This window comes from Falco cherrug, chromosome 6 (genome assembly GCF_023634085.1).
Source record: "Falco cherrug isolate bFalChe1 chromosome 6, bFalChe1.pri, whole genome shotgun sequence".
Classification (NCBI taxonomy): domain Eukaryota; kingdom Metazoa; phylum Chordata; class Aves; order Falconiformes; family Falconidae; genus Falco; species Falco cherrug.
The window spans coordinates 75,748,663-75,762,130 of record NC_073702.1 but is presented as its reverse complement, the minus strand read 5'-3'; the positions used below and the strand labels follow the sequence as shown (position 1 = coordinate 75,762,130).

The window sequence follows — 13,468 nt, the reverse complement described above, 5'->3', positions numbered from 1 at the left end:
CCCTTTTCTGCTCCTCCTCTGCGCAGCGGTGTCTGTGATGAGAAAAAAAAAAACTCCTGTCTGCTTCAACAACTTCCAGCAAGACCGTTGTCCAGCTCCTGTTACAATATCTGGTTGTTATTTGTCTCTTGCCTTTCGAGGGTTGAATTTTTAGTAGAAGATGTACATTTTGGAAGGGGGGAGCTATAGAGGCTGAAGGGGAAAGGGATGAATTTATGCTTTCTGCTTTAATTTGAGGCCAAAGCGAACAGAAACAGAAAAGCCCACCCTTCCCACCAGCCAACCAAACACCACCAGAAGTGTCTTCTGATGAAGTTCGACCGTTTTCGAGATTGTGTATATATATATATATATGCGCCTTTACCTGTAGGACCTTTGAAAGTACAAAGGACAGTATGTATTTTCCCATAGGAGCCCATGCAGACTAACAAAGATTTGTAGGAACCTTACAGTCAGAGCTTAAAATTTCCAGAGACAGGACCTTGAATTTAGAAACACCTTCTTTCTCTCTGTCTCTCTGCCTCAGTGTCTCTCTTTTTTTCCCTTCCACCCCACCCCCACCCCCCGGGTGCACCAGCCCACTGCAAAGCTCAGTTGTTTCTTTTCAAAGTCAGAGATGGGCTCTGCTCGCCTGCAGAATAGGTTGTCTCTTTGCGGTACAACGTGCTATAAAAAAAAAAAAAAAAAAAATTAAAAAAAAAAGGACAATGCGAAGGAAGGTTTGCCTGGGGGAAAAAAAAAATAAAGGTTAAAAATGGTCCAACTCCTCCTCTCCCCTTCCAAACCAAGGGCTACCCGGGAAATGCACAAACCCAACTCTGTTTTCAACCCTTTTCAGAAAGTAGCTAATCGCTATTCAAACGTGTGCAGAGAAGGGTTTGCTAAACTCCTTTTTGTTTTTTTCCTGGTCTTCTCTTTTTTTTGTTTTTTTTTTTTTTTCCCAGAGAAAGTGTTTCCAAGTTATAAAATATACAGTCCAAGTCTGAAACGTAAGGCTTTCAAATGGAAATCATTGATCTAAATTCACTCCTTTTAGATCTGCTTGAATGTGCTTGATGAGACGCTGTTTTGGTGTTTTACTGCATATGAGAGGATAATTTCTGGACATGTAAATAAAAGCATATTGCATGTGGGGAAAAGCGTAATATCTCGTTGTAAATGATGAATCGCCTAGTGCAGAGGCAACTTATTATTTATTTTAATATAAATACCATCGAAGAAATATTCATTAATTTCTCCATTCTATCTCTCTATCCATCCATCTATCCATCTACTAAAATAGCAGATATATGCACCACGTAAGACATGTGATCACTGTATAACCATATATATATGTGTAGATGTATAAATATATACACAAATATGCATTTATATACATTGACCAGGTTTGTATGTATACATGTATATGTAACGTGTAGTATACATGTGCCTGCATAGGCAAGAATATAGGTAATTTACATGCATAATTATGTCAATTTATATATACCTGTACATGGAAAAAAGTTACATGTTCGAAGATATACATGTGTTTATGTGCATGCATATGTAGGTCTGTGTATGTGCAGTTGTGTGTATGTATATAGCTTTATATGCCTAAGTCTATATATGTGTGTATATGTATATATCTAGTCGCTTATATGTCTGTAGATATATGTAACTATGTAACAGATAATGTTTTTTACTATCCGATTGAGGTAGACTTCGGCAGCCTATTGTTTCAGACAACAGATATAAGTTGCGATGGAAGAGGAACGTCGGATTTGGTGTCTGTCCCCCATTTCCAATTATAGATGGATCATTACAGACAGAGAAGTACTGAGAATCCAGACATCTGCTCTTCACATGAATGCACTCACCTCCTAGAGAACAGCCTGCCATCATGCTCTGGAAACTGGTTGAAAATGTCAAGTATGAAGATATCTATGAGGTGAGTATATAATATGCATATGAGTAAGAGAGTATATGTATATTTAAATATACATCTAGTATATAGATACAGGCATGACAATATAATACATATATAGCTCTACATATACATATAGGCAGAAATAGACACGCATACACCAACACACACAAGCATAGAGACGGGAAACCAAGAGTAAATGCTTAAATGCTTATTTATTTGTGTATTTGTATTCACTATGCCAAGCCCTAAACTTTTTTTTTTTTTTTTCATGGAAAAGCTGTTTGATGCGATTTAAAACATCAAAGAAATGATCTGGGGGTTGGAATGAGGCAACTTAAAGGCAAGAGTTTGATTGTTTAGACCTCAAATTGAATATAATTCGATTAAATATGGACAAACGTTAAGAAAAAAAAAAGAGCTGAAAATTGAAGAGAAACAGCATCTGGTATTCAGGGATTGGATATATTTCTTTCTATTCTTTCTTTCTTTTATTTTTTATTTTGCAATTCCAAGCTAAGTTCCACCAGAATTTAGAAAATTTTTTTCTTTTTCTTCTTTTCACAATCGGATACGTTTTTTATGACTTTTTATGCCTATATACCGATAGATAAGATGTGCACGTATACATATACTCGCATTAATTAAGCGGCACATACATTCTTGCACGTATGTGAGTACACACACCCGAACTGACACATTCAAAGGCAGCTCCGCAGAGTCCGCGGACACGAAAAGTTGTGGGCTTTATTCAGACTTCCGCGTTATTTTCGAGGTCAAAAAGCAGACCAAGGTGGGGGGTGGGGGGTGGGGTGGGGGCTTTGAAGGGGAAAAAAACCCACAGCGCAAACACCGCGAAACCTTTCCTAATTTTGCACGGTTTCCTCAGCCGGATCTTTCCCAAACGGGAGCCGCGACTGCATTTCTTGTAAGTTATCCAGCGTGCTGGATTTGCTCCGAAAAGGGGGTGGGAGGGAAAGATGTGTGAGGAAAGGCTCTCTGCAAAATTGTATTTTCATTTGTATTCTTTCGTTTTTTTTAATTTGGGGCTGGCATTTGCACAGTGATAGCGGCGGGGAGATGGTTCAGAAGGGTGCAAGCCGCCAGCTCCAGCGCGGGGGCTGCTCCGTGGGCAGGGGACGGGCAGGGGCCAGTACCGGGCAGGGGGCGGGCGGGGGCTGGGTGCCGGGCAGGGGTCGGGCGGGAGCCGGTGCCGGGCAGGGGCTGGTGACGGGCAGGGGCTGGTGCCGGGCAGGGGCTGGGCAGGGGACAGACAGGGGCTGGGTACCGTGCAGGAGCCGGGTACCGGGTAGGGGTCGGGCAGGGCACGGTACCAGGCAGGGGCTGGGTACGCGGCAGGGGCTGGGTACCGGGCACGGGCTGGGCAGTGGCCGGGCAGGGTCCGGTACCGGGCAGGGTCTGGGTACCGTGTACCGGGCAGGGTTAGGGGCGGCCGGGAGCGCCGCCCGGTGAAGCGCCGTCGGGGCTCCGCCGGCCCCAGCCCCGCGGCGGCGCAGCAGCCCCCCTCGTCCGGGAGCTCGTTCGCACTTACAGCGGGGAAACTCCTGAGAAAAGCGGAGAAAGAGGCAGAAGGAGGGCACAGCTCCGGCTCTGCCCGGCCGGGGAAGGGACGGGACGGGACGGAGGGCAGTGGGGTGGGGATCCGCCGGCCGCACGGGAGAAATGTCTCCACTCCCAAAAGCTGCCGTCAAGCTAATTATCAACTGGCAAAACCCAGCATATGCAGAATAGGCACAGCCCGGCGTGTGTGTGTGCGTGTGTGTGTGTCCCGCCGGCGATCCCCAGCCCGCTGAGCCCTCGCTGCTTTTCCCTCCCCATCCCCAGGCGCAGCCCGGCCATTGTCTCTGCCCGCAGCAGCAGGCGACAAAACATCTCCCCTCCCTGGCCAGTGAGGTCGGGGATTTCTTTCTTTTTTTCTTTTTTTTTTTTTTTGTCTACCCTCCTTTTGAAGGGGTTTTCTAAGCCGCTGTGCTTTTTACGGACACTCGTGTTTCCACATTGCCGTGGGAGAGAGGCAGACTTGGGGGAGCAGTTGGGTGGGATTTGGCCGCGGGCAGGGTATACCCTAACCGTGGGGTGCGCTCCAAGACGTTTTGTAACGTGTAGCCTTAAAAAAAAAAAAAAAAAAGAAAAAAAAAAGAGAGAGGGAAAAATTGTTGTTAATTTTTTTTAAGAGCTGAAGCCCTCCAGATTTATCTTTAATATATATATATATCGTTTTTCTCTCTTCTTTCCGAATTATAAATAACAACACATTAGTAGGGGCGTCTCAGCCACTTAAACTGAGTCTGTTCTTAAAACAAAAGTGTGTGTGTGTGCGCGCGCGCGGGGGGGGGTGTGTGCTGCTCTGGGAAGTGTGAGTCTATTTAGGAAGGAACGTAAGTTGAACTTTAACAGAAATGGCAGACAGTCCAGTTGAACGGGTTCCTGCAACATCAAAAAGGTTTTATATCGCCCCTGGCTTTGCCTCAAAACTATAAATTTACTATCCTTTAAAATTCACTGCATACATTTTACATTTGGGTGAAAATCGGGAGATATATGTACATATATATTTATTCTTTTCATATTGGGCGGGAGGAACAGGGTTGAGAAAATGTGAACCCCAACTCAACGCAGATTCAAGTATTTATTTGGCTATTGCGATTAAATACGATCTGTAACATGCACCAGAAGGGCTTAATCTTCGCTGTAAATAGACGTATATTGTAGTGACTGCACATTTCTTCTTCCATTTCTTTTTTTTTAAAAAAAAAAAAAAAAGGAAAAGGAAAGGATTAGAAAAACCTCTTTTCCTTCATTATTAGTTTTTTTTAAAAAAAAAAAAAACCAACAAACAAACCAACAACAAACGACTACAAGAACAAAAGCACCAAAGGCAATCAATTCCTCGTATTAGGATTGTATAATTAAATGTTAAAAAAAAAAAAGGAAATTTTTTTTCTTCGCCTCTAGCATTGCTTCAACTCACTTCCTTGCTCCAGCTCAGCAGTGTCTACTTTCCGCATCTTCCTCCGCTCGAGTTAATTGAAGTTATGCCTCTTCCTTGCTAAACTTTTTCCCCCCTCTCCCTCTCCCCAAACTCTGCTTCTGCCAGCCCCCCTCGTCTGATTACATCTAGTAATTCTCCACTGAATGAACGTCATTTACAATAGTAGGGGAGCTCTCGAGCTGGCTGCCAGCTTCACGCTCCATTTGGTCCTGCATTCTCCCTTTAAAGTAGTCGTGTAATATTAATAGTCATGAATATCAATTATTATGAGGCGGTGTAGAGAAGGAAAGGGAGGAAGGGGTAGCGGAGCAGTCTGAGCCTAGCCTTGGGTTGAAGAGGATTGTATTTGGGAGCTCAAAGGAAAAAAAAAAAAAAAAAAAAAAAGGGGGGGGGGGGTAGGGGGGAACCCAGAGAGGGAGGGGTAAATCATATATGTAGATAGAGGTTTCCAGGCTCGGTTTTGGGGGCATTGGTCTTTTTTTTTTTTTTTTTTTTTTTTTTCTTTGATGGATAGACTTCGAAATATCTCAAGCTGTTCTCCTGTGTCCAACACGTCCCTTTGCAGATCTCCTTGATATTTTTCCCTCCAATTATTAGTATTATCACCATTATTTTATTTTTAGCTATTACAAGACTTTTTTTATTTCCAGATGTTAGTCCACACCTATTCCGCCATGGTGAGTTTGGATCCATGTTGTACTAGAATTGCATGTTCTCTCTCTCTCGATCTGTTGTCTCTCTCTCTCCCTCTCTCTCTTTTTAAACGCCTTTGGCTTGGTAATTTAGCACAATAATTGGAGGAGGCTTGCAGCTGCTTCTCCCTTTTTGCATTGTGTGTTCTCGATTTGAGCTAGGGGAGTTTGGGGGGGAGAGCAGGGGGGAAAAAACTTTTTTTCTTTTTCTTTTTTTTTTTTTTCTAAATCATGTGTGCCATTGCTTGTGGGGGTTTGAACTACACTTTGTGGAATAGATATTTTTCTTGTTTACTTTAGCCTCGCAGCTTCAGCGCGGTGGAGTTCCACAAAACTCCTCTCCCACCTTTTCTCTGAAGCCTACACACACACACACACACACACACACGTCGTCCCCCCCCCACCCCAAAGACTTTTCATTACAATTAACCCCCACCCCATTCTCCGGAATATAATATTGGAAAAGGAGACAAAAGACACTGGAAGTTGCTGCAGAAATTCATAGCGACTGGATTTGTTCAATACCTATGTTTCATTTTAACTTTATTTGATTTTTTAATATTTTTTTTAATGGGGTGGATTCTCTTCATACAAAGAGACCCTGTGATTTTTATTTTGGTTTTTTTTTTTTCCCAAGTCCCTTTTGGCACAACTTCTTACCTCGGAGTCCTCCGAGAAGTGCAACTTTCTTTTTGGTCTTTTCCACGTGAAGATGGGTTTCTGATTTTGAGTTTCAGGACTTCAGCAGGGGGAATAAACAGATGTTTGGAAACTTTAGGCAGCACAAGGAGTGGATTGTTTGGAAGGATGGGTGGTTTGGGGGTTCTTAAATTTTTTTATTTCTTTTTTTTACCTTTGGTTTTATTTGGGGGGCTGCTGGAGGGGGAATCGTATTACTGGACTGAAGTCACAGATCATACACGCATATAGAGCACTAGTCCTACATTTTTAATTATGATAGTTAGCATTTCTCCCTCACACGCACCCCCACCCCACCCCCCCTTCCCCCTTCTTGATAGTTACTGGGAATACACACGACCTGGGGGCGAAACGCTGGAACATTTCTAATCCGCGGTAGGGGAAGGGGGCACGTCTCAACCCTACTTTACAACTGTTTACATTTGTATTTTATTTTGGGATGGGTTTGTGCGCCTTTTCCTTTTTATTTTTTTAAAGGTCCTCTTTTTTTGTTGTTTTTCTTTCATTCCGCTTGTAGGACCGGCATGATGGAGTGCCCAGCCACAGTTCCAGGCTGTCCCAGCTGGGATCCGTCTCCCAGGGACCCTACTCCAGCGCTCCTCCGCTCTCTCACACCCCATCCTCGGATTTCCAGCCGCCTTATTTCCCACCCCCCTACCAGCCTCTTCCTTACCACCAAAGCCAGGACCCTTACTCCCATGTCAATGACCCCTACTCCCTAAACCCCTTGCATCAACCCCAGCAGCACCCCTGGGGACAGAGGCAGAGGCAAGAGGTGGGATCAGAAACCGGGTCACTGCTGCCACAGCCTCGGGCCGCCCTGCCCCAGCTCTCGGGACTGGACCCCAGGCGGGACTACCACTCAGTACGGAGGCCAGATGTCCTCCTGCACTCAGCTCACCATGGCCTTGACTCCGGCATGGGGGACAGCCTTTCTCTGCATGGCATCGGACACCCAGGGATGGAGGAGGTCCAGGTAAGGCACAGCGGTTCTTTCTCCTGGGTAATGCCTTCCAGGCTGCAGACCCAGCCCTCGGCTAGGAATTGTCAGTGAGGCTTTTACAGCAGTACTGGGGGTGGTGGGGGTGGTGGTTACCATCCTTTTTCCGCGCTGGGGTTATAACTGTCATACTCCCCCCTCTCTCCCCTTTCTTTTTTTTTTTCTTTTTTTTTTTTTTTCGCTAGGAGAATTTATTTCATCGCTGTCACGCACAGGCTGTGCTCTGTACAGCCTCCACTGCACGGCAAGCCAGCAGAGTGCAAGGGGATGGCAGACATACTGCTCCAAATATTCCACGTGTTTCAAAAGCTGGCAGAGTTTAAGCCTGGCTTTTCAAATTCCAGTTATTTCCCATGCAATCTCAGCTCCCTTCGCCCCCCACCCACCCCTCCCACCCCCCCAACCAATTTCCTGCAGTTCAGGGATTTTGATGAAACTGTCCAATTACTACATTTTTTTATCCGGGAGGGAGGGAAAATGTAAACAAACCCAAACCAAAAGCAATAACCGGTGATCAGGAACAAGCTTCCCCCCCCCCCCCCCCCCCTTTTTTTTTAAAGTATAGTTGGTAGGGTAGCACTGATTTTAAATAGGCTTATTCTCTCTTTTGGGTAACAAAGGAGTTTCACCGTGCTCAAAGGACAGTATTTCCCAGCCCTCTTCTATCCCACGCGAAACTCATCATCACGTGTTATTTCCTAAAAACAGAAAGGTCTTTAACAGCTTCTGTGCTGGGGTGGTTTGCACCTTGCTGGAGCAGGGCATGGCTAGCTGGTGGGGACCCCCGAGCCGGAGCCTCCAGGGTCCAGGTCCTGCATGAGGCTTTATTAGTCAGGATTTGGGGGTGTCCCCCCTCCCCCGTTCCTTTTTTTTCCGCCAAATTTAAGTATCACACATCCATATTTAGGCTTGGGATAAGTAAAGATATGGACCACTGGATGAGATACGGACTTCAAAGTTAAAGAAAGGGGAAAGGGAAAGGAGAAAAGAGGAGGCTGAGAAAAAAAAAAAAAAAAAGCCGTGAAAAAAGATCCTGCTGAACATTATAGGAATCAGGGACAGAGATGTGGCGGGGGGGGGGGGGGGGTGGGGTGGGGTGGGAAGCTGTATTGCATTGGCTTGAGGCTTGTCTTAGGGCTTCAGGGGAAAATCTCCGAGCTTTGCTGGGGTGAGTTGCTTTAGAAATAGGAAGGGATTTCTCTTTGGATTTGCCTCTGCCTCCAAGCTCAGTGGCCGTCGGGTGGCTGGTTTCTGCGGGTTTCCAAGCTGGTTTTGAGACCCGGGGGCAGCCCTTGACCCCCACGGGCGTGATGTGCAGGTCTCGTCTCGCATTCCTGGCTCACAGAAACTGGCTTGCAGGTCAAGGCGAGTTTTGCCCCTGTGAAGGCAGAAAGGGGATCGCTCTCCTTTCTCTCTACAACCGATAGGCGTTAAGTGCTGTTTGTGCTTTGATATTTACACTTTCCCAGAAGAAAACCTGGTAATTGTTGTGCTCCTGTGAGAAAGAAAGAAAGAAAGAGAAGGGAAGGGAAAGAGGTTAAAAAAAAAGAGAGAAAGATAAAAGGAGAAAGAGTGAAAGGAGAAAGAAAAAGGAGAGAGAGATAAAGAGAGAGAGGAGGAGGAGAAAGAAAGAAGGAAAGGGAGAGAGGGAGAAAGTGAGAGAGAAAGGAAGAAAAGAGGAAAGAAGGAAAAGTCCTGCTCAGCTCAAATAAAGCAGGTCTCCCTCTCTTTTCCAATAAACCACCCCTGCTGCGGGCAGGGCACAGCACGGACGGAAAGTGCCTCCCCCCGACGGCTCCGAGCGCAGCGCAGCGCTGCGCCCGCGGCCGCCCCGCCACCCGCTCGCCCGGGCCCGGGCCGGGGTCGGGTGGGGTGGGATGGGAGGGGATGGGATGGAGATGGGTCGGAACAGACGAGGCTGTGGGCCAGCAGGGCTGGGATTCTTGCTTTAGGGTGCTGAGGCCGTGGGAAATGGAACAGGCCTTTTATTTCTGAAAGTTTGGGCTCACGCTGAGGAGGAGGGGGAGAGAGAGAGGAGGGTATCCCAAGGAGAAACACGTGAAGGAAGAACTGCAAGTTAACACAGGCTGGAGGGAAAGAAGCCCAGCACTCGCTCCTACCGTTCAGCGGTTTCTGTTCTTCCCCACACCAGTGACAGCTGAAGTTGGGCAGTTTCCCGCCTTGATTTTTAATATGGATTTATTCTAGATGCAAGGAGCTAGAGGGATTCCTGTTTAGGTGACATAAACATATTATCCACGAATACTACAGAGAATTTCCAGGAAGGGGCTCAAATAGCTTCAGAGTCTGGGTTTGTTTGGGGTTTGTTTTTTGTTTGTTTTTTTTTTGTTTTTCCAGTAGTCCAAAAAGTTGAACCGATAGCTAGGTATATAGTTGTATAAAGATGGGTCCCTTTGGCTTATGCATATCTGATCAAATTCGTGCCATGAGAATGGGTTGGGCTGACAAGGGAGAATGAGGCAGAGGAAGAGAGTGCGTGACGGAAAGAAACGGTGGTTATTTTATAAACACCAAATCCAGGCCATGTGTGAGCCATTGTCCGGAGCTAGAATTAAGTGATTGTAACGCGATAGTGCTCTGTTATTGTAAACAGGACGTATTGTATTGCTATGGCTGCCCCTTTCGAGAGGAATTTTAAATCTGCAATTTACAGCCCTCAGACAGGGCACAGAGAAGCCAAGACCTACTTATTGAAAACAAATTTGCATCATCTAATAGGGACTCTGAAAAAAAGAAAAAAAACCCCACACTGCAACCCCAGATATTACCCTCCCCCCACCCCACCCCGGCTAGGGAAAAATAGTGTTATACTAGTAAAATATACAATAAAGAAAATATGCAGGGGATAATTCCGGTTCTTTAGACTCTTTAAAGAGAAACAAAAAGATCAGTTTGATCAGTTTTTGAGGTTTTCTCTCAGACAGATCCATGGCTGTCGAATGTGGTGGATATCTATGGTATAGAGGCAGCTCCATGCTATCAGATTATTGGAGAAGGGGAGGGACGGGAATCTTCCTCACTAGATTTTCCAAGTATATCTTGAAACTCATCACCTTTCCCCTCCCTGCACACACACCTCCACTCCTCCTACTACTCCTCCTCACTCACTCTGCCGTCCCCGCTCCTACGTGCTAGCTAGAGACACGGAAAGTTAAGTTGCACCAAAACACTCAAGTCTCTTATAAAGTAACCCCTGGTATCACTTTTAACTAAAGAAGTCTAGTAATTAAAAGTCTGAGTTGTTTTTCCACGTTTCCGCATGCAGTCCTAATTAAATCTTTACGATCCTCTCTGTGACTATTAACTGCCAGCATGCTGAGCGAATATCCTGTACAAAAACCCAGCAGGAGGGCGTAATTAGATAGAAAATCAGACAGGAGTCTTCTCATTAACTACAACAACTAACCCACGTTGCTGATGGAGCGAGCGGAGTGCACGCACACGCATAAAGCGTGGGCACAGCCATCTACTCCAGAGATAAGGTGAGATAAGGAGGGCGGAAAAAAAAAAAAAAAAAAAAAGGAAAAAAAAAATTAAAGAGAACAGGAAAGATGGCGTTTCATATTTACCTGCAATTCTGTGCCATGGAGGTGCAGCACGATGCACTCCAGCGGGCTGCGGGATTTGCTCATCATCCCTCTTTGGGAGCTACTCAGGGAAAGGAGGGAAGACTTTGTAATTTTATTTTGTGCCCTTTAGGTATGTAGCCTATTGATTATGAGAGAGAGAGAGACACAGCCATGCACAAATACACAGTATAAGGAACCGCTCTGCGTGTGTGTGTCTGTGCGCCCCGTTTGAGTGTGTATTCCAGGAAAATGAAAGGAAAATATTGTTCCGTCACATTTTTGTGAGATGTAATTTTCTCTTAAATCATATTCCGCCTGGAACGTCTCTGCTGAGCAGAGAGAACCGGAGATAAGGGCTGGATCCGGATAAGCTCAGCCTTTCGCTGTAGCAAAGATAAAGTTAAAATAATAGCGAAGAAAATCATTGCTTTGCTGTAAAGGCATTTTCCTTATCAGGGAAAAAATGTGACAACTCCCCAAATATGCAACAACCCGAAAAAACCCAAACCCTAAATAGTAATGAGAAAAATAAAATAATAAAAGCAAGAAGCCCACAGGTCCTCCCTTTCTCTGAAACCCAGAATTTACCCTAAACCGGCAGCTGTCCTAATTCTGCAATAAATTGCCCTTATGACACCTCTTCTCTTTGGGAAATGATTTTGCTGTGCCGACCGCAGATCCAGCGGTAATTTTTGGTTGGTTGGTTGGTTTTGGTAGAGTCCACTTTCGTGTTGAGAAATGAAACCCAACATTTGCTCTGTCCTCTGTGCCCGTCTTTGTTCTCTTCCCTGCTGGAGAAGTTAATGCCATAATAACAGGTGTGCTCCTAAGCCGGCCGAAAAAGCGAGAAAAGCAAGAAAACGGGGGGGGGGGGGAAGGAAGGCTTTGAAAGGGAAATGGGGAGACTTTTTCTAGGCAATCAGTTTAATAGTTCATCCTTGTGATAATGTATATTCCAGTTCCCCCTGACTCAGGACATGTAGGCAACCTCGGGAGCTGTAAATCTCTTTCTCCTTGTACCCTATACGATGTGGGCGTTGCGCTGCACTCCGAATTGCTCAGGCTTTAATTAAAAGTACATAATGTAAACTATTATATATAAAAAGTAAATGGCCCTTGAATTATTAAGATGGAGCAGGGTTAAACAAACAAACAAACCAAAAAAAAAAAAAAAAAAGGGGGGTGGTGGTGGTGGTGGAAGGGAAGGGGGAGGGGGTGGGAATGTAAGGGGAGGGAGAATTTAAGTTGGTCTTAATCGTGTTCATTTATGTCATGCAATAGATCTTGCAGATGTTGCCAAATTGCCAGATTTTCAAAGGAAGAAATATAAAGCTTTATCGAATGCAAAGAAGTCTATGTGATATCTATGTTTTATAAGATAACAAAACCAGTATTGCACCCCATATGCTTCACACCTCTTTTTTTATTAGAAGACTATATAATTTGTAAGAATTTCATTTCCTTGTCGATTTGGGGGAATAATAATAACAATAATAACAACAACAACAAAACCGCCTCCTCCCCTAGTGAATTAATATAAATGGAAATAACAGAAACTCCAGTTTGGAATGACATGATTTATGTACGCGATTCTTTAATATCCAGTCAATTTGAATAGTGATGTTTTTATATCCACAGTCAGTTGAAGATGCCAATAACAGCGGTATGAACTTATTGGACCAGTCTGTCATTAAAAAAGGTATGCATTATTCCAACAAGCTAGACAAACTTTTACTGTGTAGCAATATCTTCATGATATATTTTTACTTTGGGGCAATTAATTTACCCGGGAAGCAGGCATACATGGCAGCAAGATGGATAGTTGATCGGAGGGACAGCTAGATGGAAGGGAAAAGGGAAGATACGCGAAAGGAAAAGTTTCTACCCCCTCCTCCCCCGGCCTTCGAAGGGTTTAATTACACAAATGCTCTCTAATGGAGCACCCCGTGCTCAAAAGCAGTTTCCACGGGTCCCCTCCTCTCCTCCCCCCGCCCGCTCCCCCATAGTCCTCGATGGGGACCCCTTGGCTTGTAATGGGGGAAGAGGGTTGATTCCCTTTGGGGCTTAAAGGCATTTCCCAGGCGAATGCAAACGTGAAGGGGAGAGAAAGCAATGCCTGTGGAAAGGCAGCCCCGACCTCCTTCCCCCCTTTCCTCCAAGAATCCCCCCTTCCCCATGCCCATTTTTTAAATCTTTCTACATATGCGCACATGATTTAGTGTAACTGCAGAATCACCCCATACTGTTAAAGGGAATGTGATATTAACAAATGTTTGCAGTCTCTTGTACAGCTGTAAGCAAAATAATTAACTAATTAAACTAATTAAATGTAATTACAATAACTCATTTTGGGCGTATTGCAGCTGCTTAATTTTTTTACATTTCTCTGACAGTCACTCGAAGATGCTTGGCGATTAGTGTTGTGTTATGCTGATAGACATTAAACAGATCACACACTGCAAATGTAGGGAGAGCTATCTTTAATTATCTAAGGAGTTTCTATTTCTAGATTCAATTTTAAGTACCAGAGATGAGGCTTAGAAATGCTGTCCCTTATGCTTGCTATCAACA

General features: G+C 44.8%; 1 protein-coding gene across 1 annotated transcript in view; it reads left to right on the top strand.

The window, feature by feature from the left end:
- The first annotated feature begins 1,709 nt into the window (after nt 1-1,709).
- TFAP2B (transcription factor AP-2 beta) overlaps nt 1,710-13,468 on the top strand; it is a 32,516-nt gene continuing 20,757 nt past the window's right edge. Inside the window, 3 exon segments of the mRNA XM_027808695.2 lie at nt 1,710-1,927; nt 6,825-7,283; nt 12,536-12,596. Of these exon segments, the coding sequence (XP_027664496.2) occupies nt 1,847-1,927; nt 6,825-7,283; nt 12,536-12,596 (601 nt within the window). The 5' untranslated portion in view covers nt 1,710-1,846.